This window comes from Excalfactoria chinensis, chromosome 7 (assembly GCF_039878825.1).
Source record: "Excalfactoria chinensis isolate bCotChi1 chromosome 7, bCotChi1.hap2, whole genome shotgun sequence".
NCBI classification, from domain to species: Eukaryota; Metazoa; Chordata; class Aves; order Galliformes; family Phasianidae; genus Excalfactoria; species Excalfactoria chinensis.
This window is the reverse complement of record NC_092831.1, coordinates 25,625,025-25,639,164: the sequence shown is the minus strand read 5'-3', so window position 1 is coordinate 25,639,164 and position 14,140 is coordinate 25,625,025. Positions and strand designations below refer to the sequence as shown.

The following is a 14,140-nucleotide window of genomic DNA, read 5'->3' as shown; positions in this document are numbered from 1 at the left end:
TAAATGCAATAGAGAAGCGTGCATGCTTACATCCTTGCCTAACATGTCCCATTATTTGTGTACTCACAGGGCATGGCAGGACGCAGGGGGCCAATAGGAGTCAAGGTAAGAATCTGTATAGTAATGCAACAGAAAACACAACAGTGATAGCAGGGTATCAAAGTCCTAGGCTACAGCAAGTGAGGATAAGCTCAAATGCAACAGCCATGGACATAGAAACAAAGGAAGAAGTCTACTTACCCTAGGAAGGCCTCAGGTAGGCAGGAACCTCCAATGAGGTACCCTTACCTCTATTGCCAACCCTTAAATGATGTCTGGAAATGAGTGGATCCTGGCTCTGTCTGTTCTGGTCACTCAGGTACATGCATGCACCTGAGCTCCCCTGGGCTGGCTCTGCCTTCCCATCAGGTGCTCAATCACTGCTTCAGTCATGACTTAGCATTTCTGCTGCAGGTCTGGCACTGGTGCCTCCTGCTGCAGGATTTGCTTCCTCTTCCCTGCTTCATCTCACCTGCAAATCCCCCTACAACTCTACAGGCTCCCTCTTGCTGCTGTGAAATCAGGCTGGTGGCAGCTTCCCATGCCAGACCAGGCAGCATAGTTGGGTCAAAGCACAAATGATGTTAATGTATAGATTGACACCCACTGATTGTGAGAGGCAAACTGCCTCATTATTTCCATGCTCATTCTTATTCTACAAAATAAATAAAATCTGTTCTTCCCTGCCCTTCACATAGCCAAAAAGCAGCTTCCCATGCCCTGACACCCCCTGTCCCTTGCCACATGCCCCTTGCTAACCTGTGCTGTTCTGCACCTCCAGGGCACCAAGGGCGCACTCGGCCAGCCAGGGCCAGCTGGAGAACAAGGCATGAGAGGACCACAGGTCAGTGAGAGAAGGCTCCTGTGGCAGCACACTGTTGCATTACCCCTTCCCAGGGCCTGGATAGCAAGGACTGGTGGGACTGATGTGCAGTTCCCAAGGCGTGATGTATTCAGAAGCCGTCTGTTGGGCGCTGAAGAGTTTACTTTCCCACCCAATCTACGGTTCTGCTGGTGTGTCTCTCCCCATGTGTACTGATGTATCTCTCCTTTCTTCTGCACAGGGCCCACCCGGCCAGACTGGCACTCCAGGTATCAGGGGAGAGCAAGGCATCCCTGGGCCCAGGGTGAGTCCTTCTGCCCATTCCCAACAGGGCTCAGCCTGGAAACCTCACTGACTTACCTACAGTACGGTTGATCCGTGATTCCTGTGGCCATGCAGATCCCTCATTTAAGGTACTCAGTTGTATTGACAAGCTGCCAACATGCCTCTCCTTTCTGTTCCAGGCTGGTGCTGGGCAACCAGGAGCACCAGGAGAAAGGGGCAGGATCGGCCCACTGGGACGAAAGGTACGTCTTCATGAGCTCTGGGAATCAGAACCAAAACAGCAACCAGAAGCATAGGAAAGGGCTTTAAATAATACTGGAGGTGAACCTCTTAGAACAAAATTAACTCATCTTCATCGGTTTGTGCAGTCAAGACATGATTTTCTGCTGCAAAAATGACTGGCTTGTGAAAAGAAACCAGTGACAGGGGGGTGTATGATTAAACAGATGCTCCTGTTTTCAGGGCGAGCCTGGAAATCCTGGACCCAGGGGACCGAACGGACAGCAAGGCCCACGAGGAGAGATGGTAAGTGTGGTCATGGACCAGGGCCTGTGGCATTGGTGTTTTTCTCTGTCGATGCCACAGGCTCAGCAAACTTTAAGATATTCAAGTATGACTGAATATTAATGCCATTTCTTTTCCAACTTTAGGGTGATGATGGACGAGATGGAATTGGGGGCCCAGGTCCTAAAGGCAGAAAGGTATGTGCGTGCTCAACACGGCCACCTACCAGCGTGAGTTAAAAAGGACAAGGAGGAACAGTCAGACCTCAAAAAGAATGTCTCTTCTCTTTTTGTTAACTATACAAGGAGCAAAATTGTAAGCCAAATTTGCAGTCTCTCCCACTTTTTCCTCCATCATTTTAATCTGTTGCTACATATCCATCTACAGAAACAGGATCATTTTCTAAAACCCAATTTTCAAGTAGAACTTGATGTTTTTGTGTTTGTTTTTTTTTCCAGGGAGAACGTGGCTTCATTGGCTACCCAGGCCCCAAGGTACAATGCAGCCCATGAACTATGGGCTCATTTTCCAAATAATGTAGCCACAACCTGAAGACCCGTGCAGATTGAGAGCTATCATTTCTGTTTGTCCCCATCCAGGGCGAACCTGGTGACCGTGGTGGTGCTGGAGGCCCCGGACCTAAAGGAAACAGAGGCCGCAGAGTGAGTGTTACTCTGATGCAGTCTTTCCCCTATGCAAGTGCATCCTAGAAGACGTGCATGTCTCTTCTAAGGGTTAACTCATGCTCCTGGGAGTCCTCCAGCAGACATTCACAGAGAGGATTTCTCTTTGTAGGGAAACGCTGGAAATCCCGGCACACCTGGTCAGAAAGGAGAGATTGGATACCCTGGACCATCTGTAAGTGTTCATTGCACTCAGAGAGTTTCCTCATTGCCTGTCTGACAAACGTGACAGCCCCTATTTGTGCCAGGGGTTGAAAAACATGCCTACTGAAGTTACACATTGCATTCAATTACTTTTATTATTTTTATTAACAGGGACTTAAAGGTGATAAAGGACTATCCATCAGTGTAAGTGTGGCATCATTTCAGCCTTAGTTTGAGATATTCTTTTGTTGGCTCTGTCCCATGTTTATTTGCCCTTTCTAACTCTCTTTCCTTCTGTTTCCTAAAGCAATGTGCTCTTGTGCAGAACATCAAAGATAAATGCCGTGAGTACCTCAGTGCTTTGCTAATTCCCCTTTGCTACCCTTTAATGCCAATCACATCACATGAATAGCACTGACTGAACTGCTTTTTTCCCCCCTTTATCTTTTCCACAGCTTGCTGCTATGGTAAGTTACCTTCAGTCCTTCACGTCCTGATGTTGTCGTGTGCAGGAACTGTTATTTCCCCCACATACGTGGTACAAATGATTGGCTTTCACTGAGCATGTAGTCCTTGCACCCTGACAACCGTCTGGGGCACACTTTGTTCCCAATATGTGTTTTTTGCAGGTCCCAAGGAGTGCCCTGTCTTCCCAACCGAGCTGGCCTTTGCTATTGACACCTCCTCAGGTGTCGGGAGGGATGTCTTCAACAGAATGAAACAAACCGTGCTCAGAGTGGTCAGCAACTTAACCATTGCTGAAAGCAACTGCCCTCGTGGTGCCCGTGTGGCCCTGGTCACCTACAACAATGAGGTCACCACTGAGATCCGCTTTGCTGATGCCAGGAAGAAATCGAGCCTACTCCAGCAGATCCAAAACTTCCAGGCAACCCTGACCACAAAGCCACGCAGCCTGGAGACTGCCATGTCCTTTGTGGCCAGGAACACCTTCAAACGTGCCCGAAGTGGGTTCCTCATGAGGAAGGTGGCTGTCTTTTTCAGCAATGGGGAGACGAGAGCCTCCCCGCAGCTCAACGATGCCGTGCTGAAGCTCTATGACGCTGGGGTCACTCCTGTGTTCCTCACCAGCAGGCAGGATGCAGTTCTCGAAAGAGCACTGGAGGTTGGGGCTGTTCACCCTTTCTTTCCTTTCCTGCTCCTGAACTCAGTTCAGTTCATTGGGAGATTGATGGCATGTTTCTCTTGGCTCTTCCAACTGCTGGTTGGCTTCCGTAGGCTTTTCAAGTGCTTAGCACTGAGAAGCATTATTATGCAAACTCATCTAGCATGTCTGTTAGAGAAATCTGAGATGCATGCTGCTAAACTCTAGCGATGTTATGATGAGTCAGTTGTTTCCCAGACCATGGCTCCCATGTGCTCGACGTGGTATGAAAAAGATTGCTTCTGTAGTGAGAAGGAAAGGCAAAGTTAGTGGGGGGGGGAAAGGTGGAATTGTGGTAGCATCCTTACTAGAGGGAGAACTGAGGTATATACACATAAAGCAGAAAAAAGAGCCCTAGCCGAGCATACTAAACGCTGGTTCAAGTGCTTGACCCCTTTCATGTCTAAACTAGTCCCACTAACCAACATCAGGTGTTCTAGGTTCCTCCAGATAGGAGGCACCAAAACCAGCATGCTGCATAGGGAATCCCTTAGAGCTGGCCACGAGGTTGCCCTCCCCTACTTCCTGTTGAAAACAACAGAAGGCAGCAATGCTAACATCATGGCTTTTTTTTGTTTGTTTGCATCTAACCAGATCAACAACACAGCAGTTGGACACGCAATTGTTCTCCCAGCCAGCGCCAGCCAGCTGAACGACACCATCCGCAGGCTCTTGACTTGTCATGTTTGTCTGGGTAAAGCATCCAAATTCCCTCCTAGACTGTGCCAGATCCTTCTGGTTGCACAGCAGTTGGTTGTCAGTGGTACAGAAGGGAAGCCCAGACAGGAGTCAGCTTGTTTGCTGCTGAAAACAAGGGATCCTTGTGTAGGCTGAGCACACTTGCATTGTGACTAAGGCCCACTGTTTGTTCGGTGTGTTCTCCAGGTTGTAAATAGAAGCTCTGTTTTTCAGCCTTGACATCCCCAGTACCAGTATCTCAGTGCTCTAAAATATGGCCCTCTGTCATTTATGACTCAGAGCTTCAGGAGACTCTTTGGACAGAGGATTGAAGTAAAAACACTAAATGTATGGTTAAATGTGTTTTGGGATTAAATTTCTTTGTTAGCAAGTAATGGACAAGTGAATGTCCGTATCTAAGTAGCATCTCATTTAATAAAGAGACTGTCAACAGTGACAAGGGATGGTTACCTTCAGGTGGTTAGTCCGCTGTATTTCTGCCCTAGATGTGTGTGAACCTGATCCCATCTGCGGTTACGGCAGTCAAAGACCTGTATTCCGAGACAGAAGGGCAGCCCCGACAGATGTAGATACCGACATAGCCTTCATCATGGATAGCTCGGCCTCCACCACACCTCTGCAGTTCAGCGAGATGAAGAAGTACATTTCCCACCTCATAAGCAACATGGAAATCAGCTCTGAGCCAAGAATATCTCAGCACCATGCGAGAGTGGCAGTTCTCCAGCAAGCTCCTTACGAACATGAAACCAACTCAAGCTTCCCACCAGTGAAAACAGAGTTCTCATTAACTGATTATGGATCCAAAGAGAAGATCATTCATTACTTACAGAACCAGATGACACAGCTCTATGGCACAATGGCAATGGGAAGCGCCGTTGAACACACGGTGGCTCATGTTTTTGAAAGTGCACCAAACCCTCGGGATCTCAAAGTCATAGTTCTCATGATGACTGGAAAAATGGAAAAACAAGAACTTGAGTACCTGCGGGAGGCTGTAATTGATGCAAAATGCAAAGGATACTTGTTTGTTATCTTGGGCATTGGCAAGAACGTGGATGTCAAGAACGTCTATAGCCTAGCTAGCGAGCCAAACGATGTGTTCTTCAAGCTGGTCTCTAAACCCGGGGAGCTTCATGAAGAACCCTTGCTACGCTTTGGGAGACTGTTGCCATCTTTTATTAGAAGTAAGTATACCTCGGGGATCTAACCTAGTCGTGCCTGGCATTCTAGCTGGTCAGCAGTTTGTCCTATTGGGTCTGGTTGTGCTGAGGCTCTGAATTGGAGCTTGTCTTGCAGTAAAATAATAAGCCAACATGCACACATCTTCCCCAACAAATAAATGTTTAGTTTTTCTCCTTTTGATTTTTTCCAGCCACTGCTTACAGGGATCTTGGTAACTTCTAAGTAAAATACTAGAAGTGTGGTTGGAAGTGCTTTGCTATGAGAACGCTGTTTACATGTGACTAAAACACACAGCCATCTAGTATCTCGCAGTTACTGCTCTTTGTATGTCAGAATAACAAGTCTCTCTGCCCAGGATGCTGCACTGACCACAGTAAACATCAAGAAATAGTCCATAGCTTTTAACAACAGCAAGCAAAGAGAACTGTTTCCTTAATCAAGAAGAAATACACGTAATGCAGTGTTGGTAGGTAACAACCACCTTCAGCAACAGTGTTTAACACCCATCTTCCTCCATCTCTAGGTGACTTTGCTTTCTACCTATCTCCAGAAATAAGGAAACAGTGCAAGTGGCTTCAGGGTGATCAAACACCCAAGAGCCCAGAGCATACTGGACAAAAAGCAGTGTAAGTAGACCTCCAAAACTCTGTTTCTCAAGTATTTGGAGAAATAATGAATATGAAAAAAAAAAATGGACATATGAACTGCTTTTTGCTTTGATAGACACATGGCCCCCAATGCAACCGTAACCCAAACCATAAGCACCACCACCACGCTAAGCACCACCATCAAGCCTGCTGCAAGCACCAGTGCTCATGCCAGGACCACCACTGCCAGCACCACTGCCCAGACCAGAGCCACGGGGAAGCCCACAGAGAGCACTACTGTCCAGGTGAATGCTACTGTACAGAGCCAAGGAAGCACTGCTGCCAACACCAAAGCCACCAGCCACACTACAACGAGCACCACGGCTGCAGCAGCAAGCGGCAGGAGAAGACAAGGTGGTATGTAGAAGGCTGCCTCCATGCCTCACATCACTTTCTTGTCTGGGTTTCTCTATGCTGTAGCAAGTTAGGGCTTTTCTTCCTTCCCAAGAGAGTCATCCTAATGAGAAATGCCACCAGGAAACCAAGTTTCATTCTTGCAAAAAGACATTTTTAAGTGCAAAGCTGTACTGGTTTCTTCTCAGTAAGAGAAGTGAGGCACTGGCATGGGCTGCCCTGGGGGATCGTGGAGTCACCATCCCTGGAGGTGTTACAGAACCATGGAGATGTGGCACTGAAGTACATGGGCAGTGGGCATATGTTCACAGTTAGATTCGGGAATCTTAGAGGTCTTTTCCAACCTGAATGGCTCTAGGATCTAAGAATGGGACAATCCATTGCCTGCTGCCCAGCCCAGTAACATGGTGACAGAACACTTTCTAGCATGGCCCCTTTGCTTTCAGTGTTTTTCTCCCCCTAGCTATGTTTTGCTATTTATGGTGATTCATACAGAGAGGTTGTTTGAGTTCTCTGTCAGCTAATATAAATAGTCGAAGTTCATCCATCACTGAATCAGTGTGGAGGCCTCGTTGGGAGTGATAAAGCTCTTCCATATGAGTACAGTTCACGTAAAGAAGCTTTCCCATGTGCTCCTGCAGGGGGGTGCAGGCAGCTCTCTGCAAGTAACAAAGAACATCTGTCAAAAGCAAAGCCAGTTGATGAATACATCACTATGTAAAAACAGCTTTTGCAAGGTCAATGCTTTCATCTGCTTTCAGAGAACAAGCTTTTCTGGGTATTTCTTGTTCCACTGTTGCTTCCAAGCAGTGTTAAGGCTTCATCCAATGTTCCCCCGTAGCAGGAAAAACCTTTCTCTAACAGCTTCTGTGACTTGTCTGAGGTTACAATAGGCCTGAAGCTTTGCTTTAAGGTCCTCACCCAGGCTGTGAAAAAGAAAGCCTCCCTGAAGCACGCTGGGGATCAACGTGCCACAAGTAGACTCTCACCTTTCTTTCAGACCTTCCCTCTCCAGACCTTCACACAGCTTCTCTCCCTGTTCCCAAATTGCAGCAAAGATGAATGACATCCAGATCACAGATGTCACTGAGAACAGCGCCAGACTGCGCTGGGCCAGCCCTGAGCCACACAACGCCTACGTATTCGATCTCGCCATCACCTTAGCACACGACCACTCTCTTGTGCTGAAGCAAAATGTAACTGGCACCGAACGAGTCATTGGGGGCCTCAGAAGTGGACAGAAATACCTCGTCTTCATTACTGGCTACCTGAAATCCCAGCCCAAAGTGACCTACACAGGGACATTCAGCACAAGTGAGTTCCTCTTAATGAAATCCCAACATTAATTACTATTTCCCCCCCCCCCCCCTCCGTCCTCCCCCCCATCCTTCCAGTTTAAAACAACAGACACAAAATAAGTAAATAAACATGTAAGGAAGGGGGAAAAAAATAATGACCAGTCAGTATGAATGTTCCCAACCCTGGCAACACTCAGCTGTGTCACTGCTTTCCAGGTATCCTCTTCTGTCCCCATTTATGAAACACTGGAATTCTTGGGCAAATGCAAAATGACACTTCAGGGCCATTAAACTGAACCAGACTGTGGGAGAATTAAAGTCAGTCCTGGAGGGGTGTTGGTCTCATTGTGCGTGCAGAAGGCTTTGCACAATGGGTCCTCCTAGCATCCAGACTGTAATTAGTAATTAGAGCCAAACAGGATTAATAGTCAATTCAGATCAGCTTAATTGCAAAAAAAGCAAGAAAAGCTGTTTTCTCTGATAATAATCTTCACAGTCACTCAATACACTGCAATATCCAAATAAAGCTTATAGGAAGGATAAAATGGTGAATTTGGTCTTTTGAGGATCAAGCTCCACATGCAAAGATTACAAGTAAAACTCACCAAACTCTTTGTCGTTGCCAGAAGTTGCTTTGTAAGAGAAGGCCAACTTTTCCCTTTAGCAGTTTGGCATAGAGGCCCCTTGGCTGGATGATGTAGCAAAGCTTGTGTTGGTGCCACCAGCGCCACCCCTGGCTGTTCTGGCTCTTCAGAGCCTCCTCCACTGCCCGCAAGGAGCCTTTCTTTTGGCTTCAGTGGGTTTGGATCACATCTGAAGTCTCTTACCTTCACCAACAATAAATATGCCCACAAAAATGATGAGAAAACAAATCAGTTTGTGGAAGTAACATTTGTATGTGTTGACTCAGAGCCTCAGTGCCCGGGGAGGCTTCATTTCCTATAGAAATCATGAATGGGAACAAATTGGGCAGGCAGCAGCAGTACCACCTGTGTGGCCTTAACACCAGGTAGCACTGTCTCCCTCACTCAAATCCATTCAAGACATTCCTCTCCATCCATCAGTTCTTGTGGCTGCAGCCCTCCAGCCCCGTGGAAGGAGTGTGATGCAACATTAAGCATGATCTCCTTTCCAAGGCAAGGGATATTTTTCTCCCCTCAATGCCAGTCCTCAACGACTGAGTCCCCAGAGGGCTACGAGGCTGTGATGTGGGGAATGTGGGCAGAGCATCACTGAAGCCCTTTGTGCAGTGCACAGACAGTCCTTGAAGACTGCAGGGGAGCAAGAGAAGACCCATCACGGCCTCTTTGTTCTCTTGGTTGTTGTCTTAGTCCACCCTCTCTAAGCCTAGAGGAGCAAAGTTAAACCAAGAGACAACAACTGCTCCTCTAGAGCCCCTGCCCCATCTCATGCTGTGATGAGAGCAGTGGCTACTCAGAGCTGGATCTCCATAGCCACCAGCACAGAAAAGCCCAATTGTGCAGCACTGCTGCTAACTGAGGAGAGCAATGTGAAGCATCCTGGCGCAGCCAGATGGTTGTGGATGGATTACTCATATGTGTCAGCTGCATCCAATAAACATTTCTGAAACATACATGCTAGGATAAACAGATCCAGGCCTGATTCCTACAACCTGTGTGTCCCCTGATCCCTCTGCTGGAACTGCAGCCAGTATGCTGGAATGGCTCATCAGTACGGCTGGGGGTGGTGGGGATCCCCCCAAGGGTGTTGCTGCAGAATGTGGTTGCCCTTGGCTGACCTCACTTTCTATCTTCCCCAGAGACCCCAGCACAGCCCAAAGTGACCCTGGCCAACATGATGCTGAACACTGAGCCACTGGAAGGGCCTGAAAATGGTGAGTGTTGGTGCCAATGAGAGAGATAGGCTGGGAGCTCTGAGAAGAACCTTCACAAAAAAGAAAGCTGCAGAGCTGTTGGAGTAGGTCCAAAGGAGGACCATAAAAATGATCAGGCCAGGTTAAATGGGACCTGAGCAGCCTGACACACCAGCGGCAACCCTGTCTATAACATGGAGGTAGAACTGGGTGATCTTTAAGGTTCCTTCCAACCTGAGCCATTCTGTGATGATCCTGACCATTGGCACTAGTCTTTCCCTTGCCCACTGCCAAACACAGACTTCCTCAGAACAAACATAGCCCTACTAGGGCCAAAGGATCTTCAAGTCCCTAACTTTGCAGAGCCAATAAAACATGGGCTAGATGAAAGCACTGAGCTTGAAGGCCTATACTCTGCGTGATGCCTCAGACCCATACCACATCCAAAGCCCACTAAAACTACTGTGATCTTTGCAGGAGCCTCCGACCAGGCCTAATTTCCATAATAGAATTGGAAGATGAGTTAGAGCCCAACTGCTGGCCACCCCCCAGGGTCACACTGCAACCCATAGCCTACCTCATGCGTGTAGACATTGCTGTAGGCATCAAACTGTTTGCTCCCCATCTCCTGGTCTGCCACGAAGAACAGGTCTTGGCTCCTTGGTTTAGCACAGCTCCCAGCAAGGACTTGACCCATAGCCAGGGACTGCAGGAAACCTAGTGGCAAACACTTGCTTAAATTTAGCTGACTGACAGCTTCCCAGCTGCCCTCTCCATTTTTCTACCATCAGTGGCTTATCACAGTAAACCACTAACGAGCACCCACTCTGCTGATAATCACATTAACATACCTTAGTTACCCCGTTAAATCACTGCAGCTGATCAAATGTTGCCTCATTGCTTCTGTTGACATCAAGCTCGCTGTATCAGCCCTACAATTCAATCACATTGTAAGTGCTGGGCTGTAATAATTCTGTATAGAATGGGAAGGGTCTGTGGCCTTCATAAAGCTGCCACAGGTAGAGACTGTGGATCATCTGACATCTAAAAGCCATCTCCATACAAGCACTCTTTTTATTTTAATAAGCCTCTGGCTCACACTGTGACTCATTACCTTTATCAGAATCTTGAGGAGGAGGGGGAGAAGGGCACTAGGCTCAGTGAGCAACAGGTGGAGATCTAGGGTGAAGGTCTCAAGGAACATCTTACCTGGGTCTTGATGCATGTCCCATCACTGCTGCAATGCTCTGAATGGCTTCTCCTGCTGCATCTGATAAGTGCCTCCCATGCATTCCCACTGGCCAATCCAGGTGACATAGAACCCATGCCCTGGCTTTGCTTAACCCCTCGTGTGCCAGCCCTTTGGAGACAAGGTGTAGTGCTGAGTAGGAATGTCTGGGTGCGTTGTATGCTGTGCACATCAATGCATGTCTGAGTCCTAGCTCTTTTCAAAACCCATTTGCAGCAAGTCCCCCTGCCCTAGGATTTATAGCATCTGGATGTCAGGGGAGAGCCTTTTCTGAAGGTCTTCAAAGATACTGTTGCTAATCTGAAGCTTTTCAGCAGGCTGAGAATATTATAAACAAAGCAGGGCAGCACAGACGGGTTGTTTAGCTGAGTCTTTCGTGGTTCTCTGCAGAAGAGGAGAGACCTGCACATAAATCTTACCGCAAACCTTGGAAGAAGCCCCAAATTGTGCTGTCCTTATATAGGCAATGCAGCTGCTAGCAATTATGGCCCTTGCTAATAAAAACTCTGGGGTGTGGGCCTAAATGATCATTTCTGGGCAGGAAAAATATCTCTATTTATGCCCTGAAGACTACCAGGTTTGGCTTGCCTTTAAAGGTAAGATAAACACACTTAAGAACAGAAGTTACTGCTAAGGTAAAGACCTTTGGAAATGGACATGGGAGAACTGTGTGAAGGGAGGGGGAGAGAAGGGGGAACAGAAATGGAGTGATGAGGAAACAACCCCAGCAGAAGTATGACCCACCTGCATGGTCTGATCCAACTCTCTTGGCTTTGGATGAGTTTAAATGCTTTGGGTTTGTTTTATTTTACTTTTTCCTTTTCCTGAATCTCTTTCCTTTTTTTCAGCTTTTAACCCTTCTAGAATCATTTAACCTTTGCACCTTTTGATATGCAGATTTGGCAGACCCTTGCTTGCTGGACTTTGACATGGGCATGCAGTGCAAGGACTATCAGGTTGTGTGGTTCTTTGACTACAAACACAAGATCTGCAGCCAGGGTTGGTATGGTGGCTGCGGTGGTAATGCCAATAGATTTGAGACCGAAGCTGAGTGCAATAGCAAATGCTTGAAACCATGTAAGTACCACCCGGGGCTTAATCCTTTCACTTTTTATTGGTGTTTCAAATAACTTTTGGATCAGAGAGAAAACATCCTTTAAACACCAAACCAACACACTTTTTCCTCCAGCAGCAGCTGAGAAAGCCATGCAGCAGCCACCCCTTGAGAAAAGATTATCACCAGGTAACACACTGAAAAATTAACCATAAAATAAAGCACATCCATCATTCACATTCACCATTTCATGGCATGCATCCATGTTTGCCCATTGTGAGATCACCAGCAGAAGCACCTTGGTTTGCATTTGCTCCCTGACATGGCCATGCCCTACCATCTGCTTTGCATGAGCAAGTCACCTGCATGCCTTGTCTCACCCCAGCAGGAGCTGTGGTTGCACGACCCAAGTGCAAGCCATAGCTCACACAAAAACGGGCTAGATATTGTAAGAAGTGTGCAGCAGCGTAATCCTAAAGCATCTTTTGTTATCACTGCATGTCTAAGCAATGCCATCGTTCATCAGTGTGCCTTTGTTGGGGTGCAGAAATACTTTGCAAGGAAAATTGTGGCACAGGTCTGAAAGCTGATGAAGAGGCCTGCAGGAAAGTGGTAACGAGCTCCTTCACTCAGGGTACTTCTCAGCCCCTTGCTTTCAAGGATCTGGGAAGAAAGCAGGGACTTGCAGTCACCTGTGCTGGCAAAGCAGTGGGGTGGGATGGGAACCTGAGCCCCAAAAGCCTTTCCATCATGGCAGCCTCCCCTTCTCACAATCTTTTGGGGAAGAAAGGGGAGAAAGCTAGAAGCAAAGTAGAGCTCCGAGACTGAGTTTGGGGGCTTGTGAAGAAACTAATGGCTTGAGTTGGGAGCAGGATTTCAGCCTCATGGAGCGGGGAAGCCTTGCTGGTGGGTAGTTCTCTAGAGCAACATGTGTTCCTGCTAACCCCATCCTAAAGCCCCTCCCCTTCCTATCATCATCACATGCCTTGATGATGTTTCCAGCAACTGTTGTTCAGCTTAAATTGATATTTCATGAACTTGGCACCGTTCTGCCCTGGGCAGATAGTCAAGAAAAGCAATGAAGGGGCCCTGGAGGGACACTCATGTATCTGCCCACCCCGTGAGGGTCCTCTGCTCTATTCATCGCTTTCTTTCCCTTTTTGTTTTCTGCAACACAGTATGCTGTGAAAAAGAAACCGAGCTTTTAAGATACTGGGCATTGGGTCAGGCTCTTGGTCCAGCTCATAGCAAAGACCAGAGCCAGGTGCAACACTGAGAAAAAGCCTCAGTTTCCCAAATCCTAGGGCTCTTTGGGTGTGTTCCGCACCCACCCCTCCTTGGAATCAGTGCTTGGCTACCCTTTCATTATTGCAATTTATAGGTATATATATATATATATGCACATATATATACATATATAAATATATATATAAATAAAATGTGAACCTAAGGCTTAGATGCATTTTCTCTATGGGATGAATTAAATACCCTGCTGATGGTGGCAACCCCCATCATTTGAACATGATGGAACCAGATGGCACTTAAAGCGCATTTGAGCTCCTTAGCTCTTCAAAAGATGTGGATAAGGCTGGGTGGTTTTTTTTTGGCAGGGGGAGGTCTCAGACCAAATGCCATCCTGTCTTTCGGATGGAACAATTGAAAGATGGGGTATGATGGCATCCCATAGTGCTCTGAGCCTGGAGGGCAGCACCAGCCCACACAGTATGAATACCAGAGCTGGTGAATGGAAGGTTGGAAGGTCACTCTTGAAGGGAATCTTCATCTAACGCAGCACAGCAGCCTTCCTGAAGCCAGCAATGAAATCAGATCTGCCTCCAACACTGCCGTTGAATTTCCCCATCCATTAGTTGATCCTGAAAGCTCCTGCTGCCATCAAAGAGTATGATGGGGTGAAGAAGCAGTGATGCTTTGTCCATGTGCTGAAGGAGAAAATACAGAATCCCTCCTACGGGCTGAGTGATGGCTGGCTGGATTCATGAAAGGGTGCACAGGGTTTGGAGCAGAGTCATTCCGGTGTTTGCAGTTTGGAAGGCAGGCCGGAAGGGAGAAGGGCTTTTAGCAGAATAAATAGAAAAAGAAAAAACCTTGCCAAAGGGATGGGGAAGCTTTTGGCTGGAAGAGCCTGATAACAAAGCTGAATTGGAAGTTCAAATATTGATTTC

The 14,140-nt window shown here is 47.4% G+C and overlaps 1 protein-coding gene and 1 long non-coding RNA gene across 14 annotated transcripts in view; one reads left to right on the top strand and one right to left on the bottom strand.

Annotated features, from left to right (window-relative positions):
- Window positions 1-14,140, top strand: part of COL6A3 (collagen type VI alpha 3 chain) — a 52,950-nt gene that overhangs the window by 36,691 nt on the left and 2,119 nt on the right. For 8 of the 13 annotated variants that reach the window (XM_072341415.1, XM_072341413.1, XM_072341411.1 and 5 more), the window contains 21 exons: window positions 70-105; window positions 821-883; window positions 1,104-1,166; window positions 1,327-1,389; window positions 1,610-1,672; window positions 1,798-1,848; window positions 2,110-2,145; window positions 2,251-2,313; window positions 2,447-2,509; window positions 2,650-2,682; window positions 2,786-2,822; window positions 2,934-2,945; window positions 3,108-3,601; window positions 4,235-4,334; window positions 4,825-5,523; window positions 6,045-6,147; window positions 6,245-6,525; window positions 7,576-7,836; window positions 9,601-9,675; window positions 11,801-11,980; window positions 12,093-12,146. In XM_072341415.1, the coding sequence (XP_072197516.1) occupies window positions 70-105; window positions 821-883; window positions 1,104-1,166; window positions 1,327-1,389; window positions 1,610-1,672; window positions 1,798-1,848; window positions 2,110-2,145; window positions 2,251-2,313; window positions 2,447-2,509; window positions 2,650-2,682; window positions 2,786-2,822; window positions 2,934-2,945; window positions 3,108-3,601; window positions 4,235-4,334; window positions 4,825-5,523; window positions 6,045-6,147; window positions 6,245-6,525; window positions 7,576-7,836; window positions 9,601-9,675; window positions 11,801-11,980; window positions 12,093-12,146 (2,830 nt within the window). The remainder of the gene's footprint in view (window positions 1-69; window positions 106-820; window positions 884-1,103; window positions 1,167-1,326; window positions 1,390-1,609; window positions 1,673-1,797; window positions 1,849-2,109; window positions 2,146-2,250; window positions 2,314-2,446; window positions 2,510-2,649; window positions 2,683-2,785; window positions 2,823-2,933; window positions 2,946-3,107; window positions 3,602-4,234; window positions 4,335-4,824; window positions 5,524-6,044; window positions 6,148-6,244; window positions 6,526-7,575; window positions 7,837-9,600; window positions 9,676-11,800; window positions 11,981-12,092; window positions 12,147-14,140) is intronic. The other 5 variants (XM_072341403.1, XM_072341405.1, XM_072341407.1 and 2 more) reach the window with 5 other exon arrangements.
- Window positions 3,610-10,540, bottom strand: LOC140254650 (uncharacterized). The gene is made up of 4 exons (XR_011904282.1): window positions 10,232-10,540; window positions 5,167-5,289; window positions 4,790-4,955; window positions 3,610-3,882 (listed from the first exon to the last, which is right to left on the bottom strand). It is a non-coding gene; the product is annotated as an uncharacterized lncRNA (long non-coding RNA).